This window comes from Zalophus californianus, chromosome 6, assembly GCF_009762305.2.
Source record: "Zalophus californianus isolate mZalCal1 chromosome 6, mZalCal1.pri.v2, whole genome shotgun sequence".
NCBI classification, from domain to species: Eukaryota; Metazoa; Chordata; class Mammalia; order Carnivora; family Otariidae; genus Zalophus; species Zalophus californianus.
The window spans coordinates 146,296,609-146,314,712 of NC_045600.1; the positions used below are offsets into that span (position 1 = coordinate 146,296,609).

An 18,104-nucleotide genomic window follows, 5' to 3' on the forward strand; every position below is an offset into this window, starting at 1 on the left:
CATTGAAATAAACATTAGTGCCCAAAACAGGAAGGCGACACTTGACCCAGAGGAGATCCAGAGGTGACCCACTAGTGGTGGGGTTTCGAGGAGCAAGAACAAGGGACCACGGAGCACGTCCTAATGTCGGCAGACAGGGCACGGGGACGTCAAAGTGCTTTACTACTGGGAATTCACAAATGTGTGGACAGCACGCACCAGTGAGAATTCCACATCTTGGGGGGAGGGCAGGGGGGCTGCCCAGGCCTCAGAGCCAGGGACAGGGACAGAGCCCTTGGCCCACTGTCCACACAGCTTCACATTGGGGGAGTCGGGGGAGAAGGGGACCAGGCGGGGCTGGGGGGCAGCCCAGCTATGGGTTTTGGAGAAAGACTGCATAGCTCGTGACACCTTGTCCTCCTTCCCTTTTCGCTTTGCCCTGGGCCGTCAGGACGCCGGCCCAGCACTTGGGACACGTCCGTAACCCCTGCCCCGTGAGGTCTCTGCCTCCCCCTCCCAGCGGGGCAATTTCTGAAAGGGAGAGGACCGCGGTCTGGGGGGCTCGGGGGCACAGACGGAGGGCGTGTGGCGGGGCCTGGGAAGGGCCCTGCTCCCCACACCCGCCTTCCCTGGTTAAGGATTTTTTGCTGAAAGGGCCAAGAAAATGTTGGTGGGTCTAACCCCAGAGGCCGCAGCCTCTTTTATGGACAGCTCGGAGGTCACACTCATGCAGACAGCAGACCCAGGTGGTTGGCCTTGGGGCCCCTGTGCCCTCGGCAGTGTCCTCAGATCCGGATGTGGAAGGTGCTGGAAAGAGAGGAAGGGTCCCTCAGCAGAAAGCCCACTGGCCGCTGGCCCAGGGCGCAGTCCCCTACGAGGATGCGGAGGACACAGCTGCCCTCCTTTTGCTGCGGGAGGGCGGGCGGTGGGCCCAGCCGTGGGGCCGCACCTGAGGAAGTCGGGGGCCTTGGCAATCATGTCCTCAAAGTCTGCGAAGCCCAGTTTGCCGTCGCCGTCCAGGTCGGCCTCCTCGATGACCTTTTCACACACGAGCACCACCTCATCTTCGTCCAGCTCCGACTTGGTGAGCCGTGCCAGCGTGCGCTCCAGGTCCTCCTTACAGATGAAGTTGTCCGTGTTGAAGTCTGTGAGCAGAGACACGGCGTGCTCAGGCCGCGGCTCCCCCCGACATCCTGCCCCCGGTGCCCAGGCCCAGGATGAACAGCACATGCGACAAGCCAACACTCACCCCCGTAAGACCCCGCTATGGTCACAGGTCCAAACCTGGCCCTCCTGGCCACACCCCGCGGTGGGCCCTGTGTTCCCTCTGGAGCGGAGGAAACTGAGGCCCGGGAGGCCAAGCCACTGAATCAAGGTCAGAGGCCTGCCCGGAGGGGGAGCCAGGACGCTGACCGGGCCTGTTCGCCACTAAGCACTCAGCCCCCATGGCCATGTTCTCTCAACTGCACCACGCGGCCTCCCACAGGCCCCCCACCAGGCACGGTGGTGGTCAGGAGACTCGGAAGCCCTCGGAAGGAGGCCCAGGCCGGTCTCTGTGCACAGAGCAGCTGCGTGGTTTGATTCCACCCGGCAGAAGGCACTACACTGCCCACAGCACAGCCACGTGGCTCGCGGCAGTGACCACGACACCCTGCCCACTGCTTGCAGCTTGGCTCCCAGATCTTCGCCCCTCCCACCCGTCTGGCCAGCAAATTCCCATTTGTCCTCCAAGTTTCAGATCAAGCACCACCTTCAGAGGGCTTTCTAGAACTCCGCCCCCCGCCGCTGAGCCCCCATGGCTGGCCACAGCCTGACACGCATGGGAGTGATGGAGAGCCTGGCGGCCAGTCGAACCGCACGTGCTCTGCCTCACGGCACCGCCTGCACAAGCCGATCAGTAGGTCCAGGTTCATACACAGATGAAGAAACAGGGTCCTGCAGAGGCACGTGGCCCGAAGGGACAGCCCCAGTCAGGGCTGGACCCCAGAGCCCAGCCCCTTGACAGGTACCTGCAGCGCCCACCTCGGCAGCGGCCTGCGGATGCCTCTGGGACCTCCACCCCCGCAGGGGCCGCCAGGAAGCTTTGCGGAGATGTGCTGGCTGGCTGGCTGGATTCCTGGGCCCCTTTGATGGGGAGGAGCTGAGGCCCAGGAAGGGGGTGACCCTTGCTGCAAGTCAGGCCGCGACTCTCCCCAGCACCAAACCCCGCGTCCCAGTTTGCCTTTCCCACTGTTCCACAGCTGGGGCAGCAGGGAGCCTGGCGCCCCCGTGCCCCTCGCTGGCAGATGACGGCCTGCCCCACGCGCAATGCCCCACACGCACGACGCCCCACGCGCGATGCCGGGGTCTGAGGCTAGAGGGTGATGGGTGCAGTGGGGTGCAGCTCGTGGAGGGTGGGTCTGCTGCTACCATCCCTGATGCACACACCCAAGGAAGTGCCGCGTGTGCCCAGACCAGGCCTCCGAAAGCGGCATAGCCGCTACAAAATGAAACAGCCGGAGAGGCCCGGGGCCGCGGGCTGGTCAGAGGTGCTGGGACAAGCAGGTCTGAGTGGCTCTTCTGCTAGCACCGGCCCAGCCCTCCCTGGAACTCAAGTGTCCCCACGGGAGGGGAGGCCAGCCATGTGAAGTTCTCGCCTCTGGGGCCGGCATGACCGTGGCCCTGGGAGGCCCACTGCCCGGCCCAGGTGCCCTCTCCAGTCCCTGGCCTCTGGCTCATGCGTCCAGACCCGGAACTGCCCTGCCCCACCCGGAGCCCCGGGCGCCTGGTCCGAGCTCCTCGGCAGGCTCCTCGCAGCCTGACCTGCGACCTCCCTGGGCTCACAGCGCCAGTGTCTCGCCTCGTGGAAGCCTGGCACCTCCTTGCTGCTCTGTCCACGGGGCACGCCTGCCCCCACTGGGGTGTCCACGGACCCCCCCGCCCCACTCCCAGGACCCCCCGCAGGTGCCCTCCAGGCCCCTACCGTAGATCTTGAAGGCATAGTTGGCCTTGAGCTCCCGGGGAGCCGACTCACACAGCACGGAGAACATGTCCACAAAGTCGTTGAAGGTGAGGTTCCCCTCGCCGTCCTCAGAAAAAGCCTCCACGATCCTTTCCTTGAAGGGGTTTTCCTGCAGGAAACAGCCACAGCGGTCGCATGGGTGCAGGGTGACCGAAGGCACGGGAGAGAGGCCTCGGACGCTGACGAGTGAGCTAAGCCCTCTGAGTCCCCACGGCCCGCCTGCACAGCGGGAACGAGAGCTGGGCCTGCCTGGCTGGGGGGAGGGGGAGAGGGAGGCGACGGCTGGGGGGCATGAGGCCAGGCGCGCGGCTCCTCGGTTGCGAGCAGAGCTGGCGGGGCCAAGGTGCGCTCACGACGGGCACTGCCCCGTCTCAGGCAGGGCACCACCCCGCTGCCCAGAGGGCTCATGGGCAGCTCTGGGCTAAGCCGGGTCAGGCCAGGGTCGTGGGAGGCAGAAGTGGGGCCCCCAAGGCTTGGAGAAAGGGGCCGGGACAAGCAGCAAGACTCAGAGGGCCAGTCAGAGCCCAGGCCATCATCACCCGCTTGGGGCCTCCTGCTCCGGCAGCTGCACCCCCGACTCCATCCTCTCGGGGCTCACTCTTCCTAGAGTCCCCACCCCAACTGGACTTGGCCACCCCCACTCCGTGCTGAGCCAAGGAGGCTCAGAAACCACCCATGTGGCGACTGCCAGAGGGCCCCATGCCCCTGCACCGACCTCCGGGCTGCGGCTCAGGCCCTTCTCTAGGCTGGCGGGCACGTGCCAGGGCCAAGCCTGGGTCTCACTGTCGCTGGGGACGGAGGTCAAACCGGGACGTGGGTCAGAAAGGATGCCACGTGGTGCCCTGACCCCGAGTCACACATCCAAGGCTTCGCGAGGGGCTCCTGGCCAAGTCCCACAGCGGGATGCAGTTGTGCCCTGAACGCCAGTCTCCCTTACCCCTGGCGGGCACTGGATGCATTGTGGGCAAGGAACTCATGAAATGAAACTTTCCTGTCGAACATACATGTGCTGCGAGGTCCAGCAGCTTCAGCTGTAAAACAATCTCGGCCCCCTCCACCCAGACCTGCTCGGGACCTGCTGACCCTGAGTGGCATTCTGACAAGATCGGCAGGTCTGAGAAGGGTTGGTGGGGATGGCCTGAGGTGAGAGGCGAAAGCCAGACAAGGTGGAGACCTAGAATCATCTGAAAAGGCAGACACAAGCGGGTGCCTGGGGGGCTCGGTCAGTTCAGTGTGGGACTCTTGGACTTGGCTTGGGTCATGATCTCAGGGTCACGGGATCGAGCCCCACGTCGGGCTCCATGCTCAGCATCTTCTTGGCCCTCTCCCTCTGCTCCTCCCCCCTATTTGCTCTCTCCCTCTCAAGTAAATAAATAAAATCTTAAAAAAAAAAAAGCAGACAAGTTCCGCCACGCAGAGCCAACTGGCCGTTCCACAAAGGGGCGAACGGGTGAGCACAGCCCCTCAGGCAGCCCCCACAGCGCAGCTCACGTGTTCAGAGAGCGCAGGGGAGCGAGCAGGCACAGACAGGTTCAGTGAGCCTCGGAGGGTGGAGCTGGCCTCAACCCGGGTCTGGGGCGTCTGCTGCCAGCCCGCCAGCCCACCTGCCCGGCAGCAGCGGCCTCTCTCGTACCCGGAGCTCCGGCATCTGGATGATGAGGCTCATGGGCACGTGGACGATGGGACTCTTCCTGTAGTCCATGGGGACGAGGTTGGGGGCCAGCTCGTAGAACCGTGCGTGGAGCCTGCGAGGGAGGCAGAGGGGAAGGGCTGGAGGGGGTGCACCCCCGGAGCCCCCAGCTGCCGATGCTGCCCCACCTACACCCCGGCCCCCTACACAGCACCCCCCACCCTGGGCCCTTGCTCTGCCCACAGGGTGTGGGACCTGTGAGGGAGGCCGCTTCTGCCCAGACCCCCGTGCCAATAACCAGGTCGTGTCCTGGCCCTTTGCACCACCCCCACCAGGCCGGCCCCCAGCTGCAGGGGTCTGCAACCAGACCTCTTGTGTTCCCCTTTGGGCTCCCATAAGGGCCTTCTATGCACTAGGCATGTCACCTCATTTAATTCTCCCCGCGGCTGTGCAGATACACGGCGGCCCCCACTCACAGCTCAGCAAACTGAGGCCTGAGGAGGTTAAGAGCCATTTGTCTAGGACCACACAACTACAGCTATCGGGGTTCATGGCGGGAGCAAAGGCCTGAAGTCCAGAGCAGGAGCTCTTCACCACTCTGCCCAGTCCTAAGGCTGCCGAAGCCCGGGCTGTCTGCTGCCCCGTCCCCAAGCCGGGCTCCGAGGGTGGGGTCTCTGGAAGAGCTACCAGCCACCCCCGCCCCCACTCACACCCACAGGAAGCCCCTGTGAACGGCCCCCGGACCCTGGGTCAGGTCCCCAGCCCCTCCCACCTCTCTGGGCGCCCAGCGCTCGGGCGGAGGCCGTCCCGGTAATCCAGGCCTCTTCTGCCCGTGTCCCTGTGACCACACCCCTAACAGCCCAGACAAGTTCAACTTAGGAGGGGCATGGAGCAGGGGCTGAGGCGGGTTCCCGGCCCATGGTGAGGCACCAGGTGAGGCCCAGGACTGTCGGGGATGGCATCAAAGTGGCCCCAGAGCTCCGGGCCCCACCTGCCCTGCTCCCCCAAGGCCTGGTCTTCTTGCAAGTGGCCAACCCTGTGGCAGGCCCGTCAGCACAGCCACCCAGCCTTCTCCAGCGGAGCGTGGAGGTACGTGCCTGGCTCACACAGGTGACAACAGCCCCTTCTACTGAGTGCTCACTCTGTGCCCCGCTCTGGGTCAGTCCCCCGTGTGGGCGACTCAGTGTCACCCCCACACCACCCTGAGACGCAGGTGTCACCCTCTCCACTGTTTCAGGGCAGGAAACGGAGGCTCCAAGGGTTAAGTGCCTGCCCCAGCACACCAGCCAGTGAGTGGTGGAGCCGGGATTCGAACCCAAGGCCCTCCGGGTTCCAACCATTTGGCTCCTCCCAGCCATGGGCACCTGGCTCAGAGCAACGTGCCGCGAGCCCGCTCGGCCGGCCACAAATTCTCGTAAACGTCCTGAAATCACAAGGAAGCTCTGTGGCTTAGAAACACAGAGCTGGAGGGGAAACAAGTGGAAGCCCGTGTGCTGGGTGGGAGCGGGTGAACAGAGCCCGGCGTGACGGGACCAAGCAGGACTCCCCACCAGGGGGCAGTCAAGGGTGTCCTTTGCTCTTGCTTTCTGCGTTACTGTCCCCAAACACGGAACAGAACCGGGCCTCCACATCACAATTTATGCGACCGCTGTTGTGTACTTGACGGGTGTGTTCAACCTCCAACTGTTACACTGCCCCCTCTGACCTGATGCTGCATGCTCCTGGGCATCGCCCGACCCCTCCAAGGTCCCGTGGGGTCAAGTCAGGTGGTGGCTGAGCCCGCACCTCGCTCAGTGGTGGGCTGACCCACGGGCAAGTCAACTTCCCTTCCCCCTACTGTCCTCACGTGTGGGGGTCCAAGAGGGTGGTGCTACGAAAGCGACCCGGCCCTCAGCTGCCCGCCCGTCAGGGGCACCTCGCCAGGGGGGACCGGGGAGAGGGGTGCAGGGCTGGCAGGCTGGCGTGTCCCTGGGGTGGGGAGGCCAACTTCTGCCCTGACTCTAGGACCAAGTGACATGACCATGTTTTTTTCTTTTTAGGAAAACTCGAAGAGAATTTGGAAGTTTGAATCACTGTGGGAGAAACTCCAAACAAGGAGCTGCACCCCTGCTACCCCCTCCCAGTGCAGCGCCCCGCTGAGTTCACGGAGGCCATCGGTTCCGCCGTCGGTCCTGGGAGCAGGCTGACCCCTGTGCTGCGGGGCCTGTTCCAGAGCATGGGGCAGACAGTTAAGAGCCTGCCCGCTTACTTCAGAGAGTAAGACCCTGCCAGCTGAACCCATCGCAGCACCCAGACCAGACCGACAGCTACACACACACATCGGGGATCTTATATAACATCAGGTCCAACGGCACTGGAAGGTGAGTGCATTCAGACCTCGTAGGATTTCCACCAGGAATACACGCATGTTCGAAAATTTGTGACTACATGTCATATCAATAGGTAAAAAAAATATTTTTATTAACTTGGTAGCTGCATTTATGACGGGATGGTTGTAAGAACACAGGAAAAACCCCCCAAAAGTATGCACGCCCTCCTTACACTGATGGCGCCTGCAAGCTGGGGGCAGACAGGAGTGAGGAGAGGGGCTGGCTGCCACTTCCTCCTTCACCCACTGCCCAACCGCTTGCATTTTTGGAGTATTTATTAACAGAAATAAGTATTTTTAAAGTATTAACTTTTATCAGTCATAAAGCTTAAAATCCTCAGTAGAACAGAAACAAAAGGCTGCCGTACCCCACACCAACGGCCAGCACCACACTTAAACAGACCCAGCAGGGGCCCCAGAAACGCAGGACGCCTGAGAGCACTGGGCACCGTGGCCAGCGAGGAAAACGGGCGGTGCAGGGAAATGTTGGAAAGGAGGGGGCAAACTGTTTGCCAAAACCAAACTTCAGCAGTTTAAAACCATCCGAATGAGAAAGGGCTCAGCAGCCCTTCTGCATGAGACAGTTTTCTACGCACCAGCATCAGCCACCAAGATGCCCCAGAACAACAAAGTATAAAATAAACTCCAAGCGTGTAAGCGGATAGGGAACGTTCAGGTCGTGGGGTAAGTGCCTTTATTTTCCTGACTGGAACCCCGTAGTGGCTTCACCTCTGTGCACAATGAACACAACCCTCACCACAACCTGCAACAGGTTCATTTGAGAACTTGCCGACCTGACTCAGAAGTCCGTGTGGCAGAATAAAGGCAGGAGAGTGCGGACGGCCCTGAGGCAAGAGCCTCTGGAGTGTCCGCCCCTCGGCTGTGGAAACGGTTGGAAGGAACAGCAGGTCACCTGGGGGCGCAGACGAGGCGCACATGTAAGGGAGGGTGGTCCGTGACAGAGCACTGGAAATCACCGGGAGGAATGGATTCTTCTGGAAGTGGCGCACCGGTTGGCGGTCCACATTTGGGCCTACCCTGCGCGTAACAATAATTAAATTAAAACAGTAATCCAACCTGTAGTTGCCAAAACGTACAAATTAAAACACTGCAAGAAGAAGCTGGATCTGCCCAAGGCAACAAGCCGCCGGAGCAGTTCCCGCAGGACCCACCGATGGGGGCTCCATTATTTACAGCGCGTGTGGCCCGACTGGGACCATCAGTGAACAATCGGGGGACAGAAGACAATGATACAACAGCCAGTGTGATGGGGTGGCTGGCGGTGTGGACGCAGGCAGGGGAGCGTCAGCAGTAAAAATCAAAAGCCTTAGGGCGCCTGGGTGGCTCAGTTGGTTAAGCGACTGCCTTCGGCTCAGGTCATGATCCTGGAGTCCCGGGATCGAGTGCTGCATCGGGCTCCCTGCTCGGCGGGGAGTCTGCTTCTCCCTCTGACCCTCTTCCCTCTCGTGCTTTATGTCTCTCATTCTCTCTCTCTCTCTCAAATAAATAAATAAAATCTTAAAAAAAAAATCAAAAGCCTTAAATATGTCTATCCCTTTGATCCAGAAACCTGTTGGAAATGCATCCCAAAGAAATGATCCCAGGGGCGCCTGGGTGGCTCAGTCGTTAAGCGTCTGCCTTCGGCTCAGGTTGTGATCCCAGAGTCCTGGGATCGAGCCCCGCGTTGGGCTCCCTGCTCCGCGGGAAGCCGCTTCTCCCTCTCCCGCTCCCCTGCGTGTGTTCCCTCTCTCTCTGTCAAACAAATAAACAAAATCTTAAAAAAAAAAAAAGAAAGAAAGAACTGGTCCCAGAGCTGTGGGTTCCGTTCGCTGCAGCACTAACTCTAACGGTGGTGTGAACACCTGTGTGTCCAACTTCGTGAACTAAGGACGTGGCGAGATCCTTTTTCTCATCTATTATTACAGTTTGCCTAAGGAAGAGCAATTTTAAGCAAATTATAAAGCAACATGATACGAATTTTTGATAAACACACACAAAGGAACAATACTGGCCTGACAGATGGCACAAGGCTCTATACACAGAGTCGTGGTCATGACTCCGAGGGGCTGCTTACAGCTCGGGTTTTGTCTTCTCTTGACTGGCTCTGTTTTCGAACTTTTCGGTGCCATCATGTGTCACAGAACATAAAACATCTAAAGTAACTAAAGCAGACCATACAGAGTCTGTCCAAGGCAGAGAAGCTACGGCACGATAAAGTCATGTGCAGGCAAGCACCCCGGGGCGCCCCGTACTGGGGAGACAGGCTCACAGGGCAGAGGGCAGTCAGAGCGCATCCTCATGCCTGCGGGAAGAGAGCTGGGGCGGCGCTGCCTGCTCAGGCTCAGTGTGGGGGTGGGAGAGCTGTGCCCTGGGTCCATCGGGGTTGCGGGCCGGGGCGGGACCTGCCCAGAGGTTATCTATGAGCCATGGCTGCCAGAGGGCTGGGCCCCAGGCTGCAGAGAACCACTGCTCCTCAGGTTACCTCCCTGCCATCTGGTCAGTACTCGGGGCGCAGCTCAGCGGGTGTGGTGGGCCCGGGGGGAGTGGCACTGGAAGGCCCTTGGGAGGAGGGCCCTGGCTCTGGGGCCTCACTTTGCTGCTGACCTGCTGTGTGCACTGCTGAGCTGGTCCTTGCTCCTTGCCCTCTCTGGGGTCCGGCCTCAGGTGCCCTGCCTGGCCCTGACGTTTGACCAGTGGAGAGGGCCCCCCTGGCAAGGGTGGTTGGGCCCTGGTACATCCCGCTGGCCCTTGCTGGGGCCCAGAGAGAAGGCTGGACAAAAGTGAAGGGGCCAAAACCGGAACAGAGCTATCGTGGTTTCTCCAGAGACAATGATCCCATGTGCTGCCTGGTCTCACCACACTTCCTGCAGGCACGTGGGTGGGTCACAAAGCCACAGGCAGCCCTGTGTTGTGCTGACCACCACAGTTGCCCTTCCCTCCCAGCCACAGGGGCCCGGGGGGGCGGGGGCGACCACTCCAGGGAGCACTGCCATCTCCACAGTGCTCCAGAGCAGACCCCAGGGCTCCTGCGCCCGTGGAACTCTATGCCATCTTCCTCCTGACAAGACCAGGCTGCAGAAGCAGCACTGTGAGTGCGAACACCCCAGCGAGTGCGAACACGCAGTGAGAACACCCCAGTGAGTGAGAACACCCCAGCGAGTGTGAATATGCAGTGAGAACACCCCAGTGTGAGCACCCAGTGAGAACACCCAGTGATTGCAAACACCCAGTGAGTGCGAACACCCCAGTGGGTGTGAACATGCATTGAGAACACCCCAGTGAGTGGGAACACCCAGCGAGTGTGAACAGTGAGAACATCCAGTGAGTGCAAATACCCAGCGAGTGTGAACACGCAGTGAGAACACCCCAGTGAGTGTGAACACCCAGCAAGTGTGAACATAGTGAGAACATCCAGTGAGTGCAAACACCCCAGTGAGTGCGAACACGCAGTGAGTGCGAATACCCAGTGAGTGTGAACACGCAGTGAGAACACCCCAGTGAGTGCGAACACCGAGTGTGAACATGCAGTGAGAACACCCCAGTGTGAGTGTGAACACCCAGTGAGTGCAAACACCCCAGTGTGAACACCCAGCGAGTGAGAACACTGAGTGCGAACACCCTAGTGAGAACACCCAGTGAGTGCGAACATCCCAGTGAGTTGAACACCCAGTGAGTGCAAACACCCAGCGAATGCGAACATGCGAGTGTGAACACCCAGTGAATGTGAACACCCCATTGAGTGCAAACACCCCAGTGAGTGCACACACTGAGTACAAACACCCCGTGAGTGCGAACACCCCCAGTGAGTGTGAACACTGTGGCAGAGCTGAATGAACCAGGGCAAGCCACATCAGGAAGGGCCATCCAGCTGTCGGAGGGTGGGGTGGGGGGGTCCTCTCCCCATTTGCACCCCAGGCCCGGTCTGGGCTTGGGTGGAGCTACAGCGGCTGGGGTGCTGAAGGGTTCAGAGGGCTCAGAGTTGGGCAGACCAGGGCTGTGGGTGGGGAGGTTCCCCCATCTGCCAAGGGACAAGGGACAACCCCAAGGACCTACCAGGTTTAGTCTAATCCCTGGCCTGGCCTTTGTGCCACCCTGTCCCCACGGGCAGCCTCGCTGCTCCCAGAAGACAACTGGAGGTAGGGGTGGAGTGAAGCAGGCCTGTGTCCTTGGCCCTGCTGCTCCGAGCTGGGAACGTTCTCTCAGGGCAACTCGATGGGTCCTCAGCCACGTGATCTTCCGGCGCTCACTGGGGGCTAACACGTACTGCGCTCAGTGACAGTGCAGGGAACCTGGGTCCTGGCAAACTGCAACTTTGCAAGGAGCCGAGCACCTGAGCCTGCAGGACGCTGGGAGAGCAGCGGCAGGAGTGCAGGGCTGGCGGGGTTGGAGGGCGCTCATGGAGCAGGTGGCAGTGGGTGTGAACGGGGTGCAGGAAGGTGGTGAGTGGAGGAGGTGGAGAAGCGGCTGCCAGGCGGCGGGGACAAGCTCTTGCTGCCAGAGCAGAAACGGCCACAGGCCTCCAAAGCCCAGCGGCCTGGGTGTGGCCACTGCGGTGGTGGGGGCTCCCCACACAGAGAAGAGATGCGACGAGGCTTCCGGGAGGGTCTGTGCCAAGAGCCCTGAAAGGGGAGACGTGCCACAGCGACGCCACCAGCAACGGCTACTGTCGCATTTCTGAGCACCATCCTGTCCAGACGGGGACCCCCCCCACGCATCACTTAAGCCACAGACCAAATCCCGTGTTCCAAACACCACGGCCTGGTATTCCTGCCCGTCAGCCACGCAGCGAGGCACACATCATGGTCTCCACTTTACAGGAGAGATGGAGGCTCGGCGATGCTCCCAGTTTGCCCAAGGCCACAGAGCCGGCAAGTGGGAGTAGCCCTGGTCTGCGGATGCCACAGCCTGGGGCCTGTGCCCCCACCCTGCCTCTCCAGGGTGGTGGACGTGGGTGTCCCCGGCTACCCAGTGGACAGGCTGGAAGAGCAGCCTGGGCAGAGGAGAAAGGACACTGCCCGTCTGAACAGAGTGGTCAGGACAGTGACAAAGCATAGTGCACGAGCCCGGGAAGCTGTTCCAGGCTCTACCCCAGCCTGCCTGTCAACCTCCAGGGAAAGCAGTCCCGTGACCCTGCCAGCTTTTAATACCACCTGGAAGCTGGGGCCAGGCTTCCTGGCTCACTGTCTGGTCCTGGGGCTCTAAGCTGCCAACCCCCCTTCATCTCTTCCATCAAAGCCCAAAGAAAGGGGTTGTCCTGGAAAGGGAAGAGTGCCTAGTGGGCAGCTCAGGGGTGGTGTGGGCATGCAGGCCATGGCCCTGACTTCTGGACCTCCCAGGAGCAGGAGGGCATCGGAGCTGGAGCCAGAGGGCCTTGAAGAACCGCTAGTCTACCAGACAGGGAGCCCCTAGTCCTGACAGATCCCAGGACACGGTGACAGCAAGGGGCCTGTAGTCAGAGGCCAGGTCTTCCATGACTCTGGCCAACAGCTAAGCCCCACCTGCAAAGTGGGGATAAAAGGGTTCTCCTGTTACAAGGTCACAGTGAGGATTAAATGAGTGTCTGAAACCACCCACCACAGCGCCTGGCACCCAGGACGGAGAGGCCCAATTCCTGGCAGAGGGATGTGGGCGTGGGGGGGGGGGGGGGCACGCTCTCAAGTTCATGGCGGCCTGTGCTCGCGGATGCCCTTCCTCAGTTCCAGCTGGTGCACCCAGCCCAGGCGGGGGGTCCCAGCCCCTGCCCCCACCCCAGCTCTGAAGGGTGAACAGAAGCCACTTACTTGAGGATGTCCTTCTTATTGAAGAAGGTGCAGTCCTGCAAAGGGAAAACACACACATAGTCCCTTACAAGTCCCTGGCTCCTTTATCCCTGAGGGCCTCACAGAAGACTCACTCCTGCCCCCCCATCCTGCCCCCACCCGCCCATCACCCCGCCCGCACCCTGCCCCTGGCCAAGAGCCACTGCTTCCTGAAGCTTCTGACCTGGCCTGGGGACTGTGTGCATGGTGGTTGGGGAGGGCATTTACAGGCAGATGGAGAGGTCAGAGGTGGATGCCACTGTGGATTGCCCTGCGGGACAAGGGCTGCAGGGATGTGCCATCCACACTGCGTGCCGGGTGGCACTGGGGGCTGTGTGTGCGGGTGGCTGTGCGCAGAGACAGAGAGCCCCAGGTCCACAGGCTGGGGAACACCTGCATCTACCTGGCTTCTGAAGCCACAGGCCCAGATGAGGTCACACAGGGAGGCCGTGGAGGCTGGGAGTGTGGGGCAGGCGGGCAGGGAGTGACTGGCGGTATCTGGCCAGAGGAAGGGCGGAGGCTGCTAGGGACCCTCAGGCAGGTGTTTCTCAGGGTGGGGGCAGCATGCAGGGCCTAAGGTCGCCCGGTCATAAACTCATCTCAGATGTCCTGCCCTTGTCTGGATGGCCCGCCTGGTGATGTGCCTGCAATGCCAGGCCACGGTGGGAAGTATGGAGGCGAAAAGATCGCAGCAGCGGAAGGCTTTTGTGCTCATCCCTGCTGTCTGGCCCCCCTGCCTTTGCCCACTGCAGCCGCATGAGAGCAGGAGGCACCTTAGGCTCTGCAGAGCCCGAGCCTCCTGGGGCAGTGTGCTGAGCAGAGCCAGCCCTGAAGAGCACTCGCGGCTGCTGCCCTGGACAGGACCTGAAGCCACCGCACACCGGGGCAGCTGGACCGCACACCGAGAGAAGGTCCTCTCTCTGAACACCAAAAAGCTGCTGTGAACGGGCTCATCAACTGATGGTTTGTTACAGCTGGACCGCACACTGAGGAGGGTCCCACCTGTGGGAGACCTGAGGAGGGGGAGCCGGGCCCATGTAGTCAGTCTGTCCTTCTGAGCCACATGCTGCTACCCAGGAGTTGGATTAAGAGCCCTCACATGGCCCTGGCCTTCTAGGAACCTAGGGGCTTCTCCTGGAGGGCTAGGCTTTGCTTTAGGCCATAGCTCCTCTGCCCCACCTCCCCCCCAGCATGGACAGAGAACGCTCTGCCCTGCAGGCCTAAGACTCAGGTGGCAATTGTGTGGACTGATTTCCTCAAGTCCCCAGATCCCTGGAGCAGGCCCCAAAGGCAGCCCAGCTGAGTCTTCCCGGTACAGACCTCCCTCGGCCCCAGGGCTGGCTCTATGGCCTGAAGGTGCTCAGTGAGAAGGGCCAGGGTCTCCCACCCAGCCTGGTGGGGGTATCAGCATTACCACCAATGGGGAGAGGCCCTGGCTTCTGCTCTCTGTCCCCCTGGCCTATCCTCGCTTCCTCTCCTCTCTCTTCTGCCCTGGGTTAAAAAGTATCTGGGTCCTGACCAAGGGTCCTACAAACAAAGATGCAAAAGTTTCTCACATGACCCTGGTCCCTTATCAAAACCACTTACATCTGTCCACATCAATGGTCCTCAAGACGTGGTTCCTGGACGGCCAGCACCTGATTCTCAGGCTCCACTCCAGGCCTACTGCATCACAAACTCTGGGGGTGGGGGCCAGGAATCTGCGTCTTTAGATCTGCCACCTCCAGTGATGCAGATGCTTGCTAAAGTGAGGGCCTCGGCTGTAGGGCAGAATCACCTGGGGAGCTGTTTAAACCTCCTGTGCCTTCTACCAGCAGCCCCAGCCCCAGCACAAAACAGATCCATTAAAGCAGAATCCCTGAGTCTGGAGCCAGGAATCAGAGTTTTCAAAGCTACTCTGATGATTGCGACGTACAGCCCAGGCTGAGAACCACACCTTGACCAGGCCTGGTCCGTGGGGGCTCTGATTATCCAATTTTGTTCAGTCCTCATCACTAGCCTATGGAGGGGAGGGGCAGGCAGTATCTCCCCATTCTATAGATGGGAAAACTGAGGCTCAGTGACGCTGGTAGCTTGCTCTTAGCTGCACGTACAGCCCAGAAGGGCTGACTGCAAGCCAGGCTTCTGTAATTCTTGACCATGGTCTGCTGGCTGTGAACAGAGTCCACCCATGGGCACTACACATGACCACGTCCTGCTGCTGTTGTGTATTGTGATACCTCGTACACCGTGCGTGCTCAATATGCGCAGGTGGCATGAGGAACCAGGCCTCTGCACATAAACCTCCCACAGGCCGCAGAAGGTGTCCGTGAAGACGCTGACCCTGCCTCACCTAATGTTTCTTCTCTGAGCACCAACAAAGCTGCCGTGAACCTGCTCATCAACTGACGGTTTGCTTTTTCTGCTGTTGACTTATTTGCCTGGAGCTCATTGCAGAAAGGTAGCTCATGGGGGATGAATATGGCAGGAACCTTAAAAGCTTCTCAGGGTTCTGAGGAGCCTGCTGGTGTTTTGTAGTCACATTCCCAAATTCTTGTCTTGCTTTGGATCCTTAGGTGGAGATAGAAGAGGGGAGTCCCCAGGTGAGTTACGGGCTTGCTCGTAGCTGAAACTGTGGGCTGCCTGAGCACGAGCAGAGCAGGGCCAGAGCAGCAGTGGTGGGTTCTGGGGAAGGCAGGGAGCCCTGCTTTGCAGACAGAGGGGTCTGGGAGGTGGATCGATTGGTCAGGAAGGCAGAGAAGTCTGGAGAGAAACCTGAACTTGGGAACCACTGGCACCTGCGGAGAGGGGAGGGGGAAAGGGGAGGAGGCTGTAACCGGGGCCCTGGCTGGCGAGGAGGAGCTGGCTGGACAGCAGAGGGAGGGGGACTGGGGCTCTCAGGTTTCCTGTGGATTGGGGGGGGGCGGTAGGTGGCTGTAACTGGGGCCCTGACTGGCTGGACAGCAGAGGGAGGGGGACTGGGGCTCTCAGGTCTCTTCAGCTCGCATTTCTCCCAGTCTGCTTGGCTCTGGCAGGAGGATCACAACCCAACCCTGGGCTTGGCCCTGAAGTGTAACCCAATGCCGGGCTGGTCTGAGTGGAAACCCAGGCTGCCAGCCCCACAGGGCCACTCTTCACTTCTGAGCATGGTCTACCTGCTTGCCTGTGCCCACGTGGTCCCCTGCCCCTGGAATGCCTCCTTCTGGGCCTGCTCGAGCAGGCCCATCTTTGCACGATCTTTGGTCCTTGCAAAGCAAAAGCCCCCTTCCCTCCTGGTGTTCCCCGGCCCACTAGGGCCCTCCCCTAGAGCACGCCACACTGGCGGCCTCTCAGAAGGCTGGCCGGCCTCCAAGACCAAGGGCACACACAGGCCGTGCCCCTAAACAAACACAGAGAGCCTTGGGCTTGAGCCCTGACTGGCGCCTCAGCCTTTGTTTACTCCTCCGTGAAATGGGGCTGAAAACCACCCCACTGTGAGGGCCCCCGTTCCAGAGCCTGGGACCATAGCAGGTGCCCCATGACTGTGGCTCCCTGCACTTTCTCAAGGCCTCACGTGGAGCTGACAACTATTAATGACAGTCAGGGTTTCTGAGAAGGGGCCTTTATTTTACCTCTGCCCACATCAGAGGGCTCCCACGTCCAGCCCATTACCAAAATAACTTGGTGAAGGCAGCAGGCGGCCTCGTGGCTCCCACAGCACACTCCACAGGGACCACAGCACAATCAGGGCCCCCGCCCAGGGGAGTGGGGTGACAGGCATCACCTCGGGCCTTGGAGGCAGAAGAACGTCGCGGTTGCTGTAGACAGTCGGGGGTGGCTACAGTGTACGGGGCAGGGAAGGGGCCTAGGAGGCTGGCCAGGGCCCCCGCGGGCCAGGGCTTGGGGCTTCATCCTGCACCCGCGCCCTGCACCCACTGGCAGGAGGGCTTTGGCCCTCTGGTCTGGACAGTTTTGTGGCTCTGGAGGCAGGAGGTCCTAGAAGGGTCTTAGGGGTGGCTGCTGGGGGACTCGGGGACCAGGAGATGTGGACTGGTCTCTGGCCGCCTCCTTGCTCCCAAGTATTTCCATGCTGGGGCCAGGGGGAGACCCCTACGGGTAAACAAGACACCGCCAACTTAGAACTGCATTTGGGGATGCACCTCACTCCCGACCCAGACAGAACCCCACTCTCCTGGGCTGCTTCCTGGGATAGGGGACCCTCCCTCAAGCCGGCGTTTAATGACCCGCCAACTCCGTGCCAAGGTGGGCGCTGGGGCAGGTGGCTGGGGAGGGGGTCGCGTCCAGACTGGGGCCGAGAGCAAGGAGGCTGAGGGCGGGCGCGGCGCGCCGGCGAGTATCTCCCCACTGGAAAGCGCTCTCGACGCAAGGGTGGGGAAACTGAGGCCCAAGGTCACGCTTCGAGCTGAAGGCAGGGGCAGGGTCTGCAGCCGGCACGCGGCGCGGAAAGCATGGGAGGGCGGGCGCCGTCTCACCTGGTAGTTGTCCAGCTGCTCCTCCGTGAAGATGGTCTGCTTGTTGCCCATGGCGGCCGCCGCGCCGTCGCCCGGGCGCCGGAGCCCGAGCTCGCGGCCACCCGGACCCGCCCCGCAGCCCCGCGGCCACCAGGAGGCGGGAGCGCGACCCCGCCCCGAGGTGCGGCGTGCCCACCCCGTCAGGGGCCGCCCCTTCCCGCCGCGGGAGGTGCCCGGCCTCTTCCCTCCTCCGGCCGGGCGGGACAGCGACTTCCGGCCGGATGGCGCCAGGACCACCAGATGGGCGGGGCCAGGACCTCAGGCCGGGGGAGCCAAGACTTCCGGCCGGGCGGGGCCTGGACCACCAGCGGGGCGGGGCCAGGACCTCAGACCGGGCGGAGCCAAGACTTCCGGCCGGGCGGGGCCTGGACCACCAGCGGGGCGGGGCCAGGACCTCAGACCGGGCGGAGCCAAGACTTCCGGCCGGGCGGGGCCTGGACCACCAGCGGGGCGGGGCCAGGACCTCAGACCGGGCGGAGCCAAGACTTCCGGCCGGGCGGGGCCTGGACCACCAGATGGGCGGGGCCTGGACCTCCAGAGGGGCGGGGTCAGGACCTCAGACCGGGCGGAGCCAAGACTTCCGGCCGGGCGGGGCCTGGACCACCAGATGGGCGGGGCCTGGACCTCAGACCGGGAGGAGCCAAGACTTCTGGCCGGGGGACCTGGACCACCAGATGGGCGGGGCCTGGACCTCCAGAGGGGCGGGGTCAGGACCTCAGGCCGGGAGGGGCCAAGACTTCCGGCCGGGCGGGGCCTGGACCGCCAGATGGGCGGGGCCTGGACCACCAGCGGGGCGGGGCCAGGACCACCAGCGGAGCGGGGCCAGGACCTCAGACCG

The 18,104-nt window shown here is 61.6% G+C and overlaps 1 protein-coding gene across 6 annotated transcripts; it reads right to left on the minus strand.

The window, feature by feature from the left end:
* Nucleotides 1-139: 139 nt before the first annotated feature.
* CIB2 (calcium and integrin binding family member 2) lies at nucleotides 140-17,502 on the minus strand. 6 transcript variants are annotated; one of them, XM_027571809.2, is made up of 7 exons: nucleotides 17,228-17,495; nucleotides 15,109-15,326; nucleotides 12,759-12,793; nucleotides 4,614-4,725; nucleotides 2,942-3,089; nucleotides 929-1,124; nucleotides 140-786 (listed from the first exon to the last, which is right to left on the minus strand). In XM_027571809.2, the coding sequence occupies exons 4-7, from the start codon at nucleotides 4,680-4,682 to the stop codon at nucleotides 765-767; spliced, it is 435 nt and encodes a 144-aa protein (XP_027427610.1). In that variant the 5' UTR covers nucleotides 4,683-4,725; nucleotides 12,759-12,793; nucleotides 15,109-15,326; nucleotides 17,228-17,495; the 3' UTR covers nucleotides 140-764. The 6 variants fall into 6 exon arrangements, with proteins under 6 accessions (XP_027427610.1, XP_027427607.1, XP_027427609.1 ...); XM_027571806.2 differs by lacking the exon at nucleotides 15,109-15,326 and having other exon boundaries at nucleotides 17,228-17,498; XM_027571808.2 differs by lacking the exons at nucleotides 15,109-15,326; nucleotides 17,228-17,495 and adding an exon at nucleotides 14,364-14,638.
* Between the last annotated feature and the right edge of the window lie 602 nt (nucleotides 17,503-18,104).

Excerpts from the sequence above, each read along its gene's own strand:
- CIB2 (XM_027571806.2), bottom strand. The coding sequence starts at position 17,278 with ATGGGCAACAAGCAGACCATCTTCACGGAGGAGCAGCTGGACAACTAC. Across the intron at positions 4,726-12,758 it reads AATAAGAAGGACATCCTCAA|GCTCCACGCACGGTTCTACG; the intron begins GTAAGTGGCTTC and ends CCTCCCTCGCAG. Across the intron at positions 3,090-4,613 it reads TCCAGATGCCGGAGCTCCGG|GAAAACCCCTTCAAGGAAAG; the intron begins GTACGAGAGAGG and ends TGTTTCCTGCAG.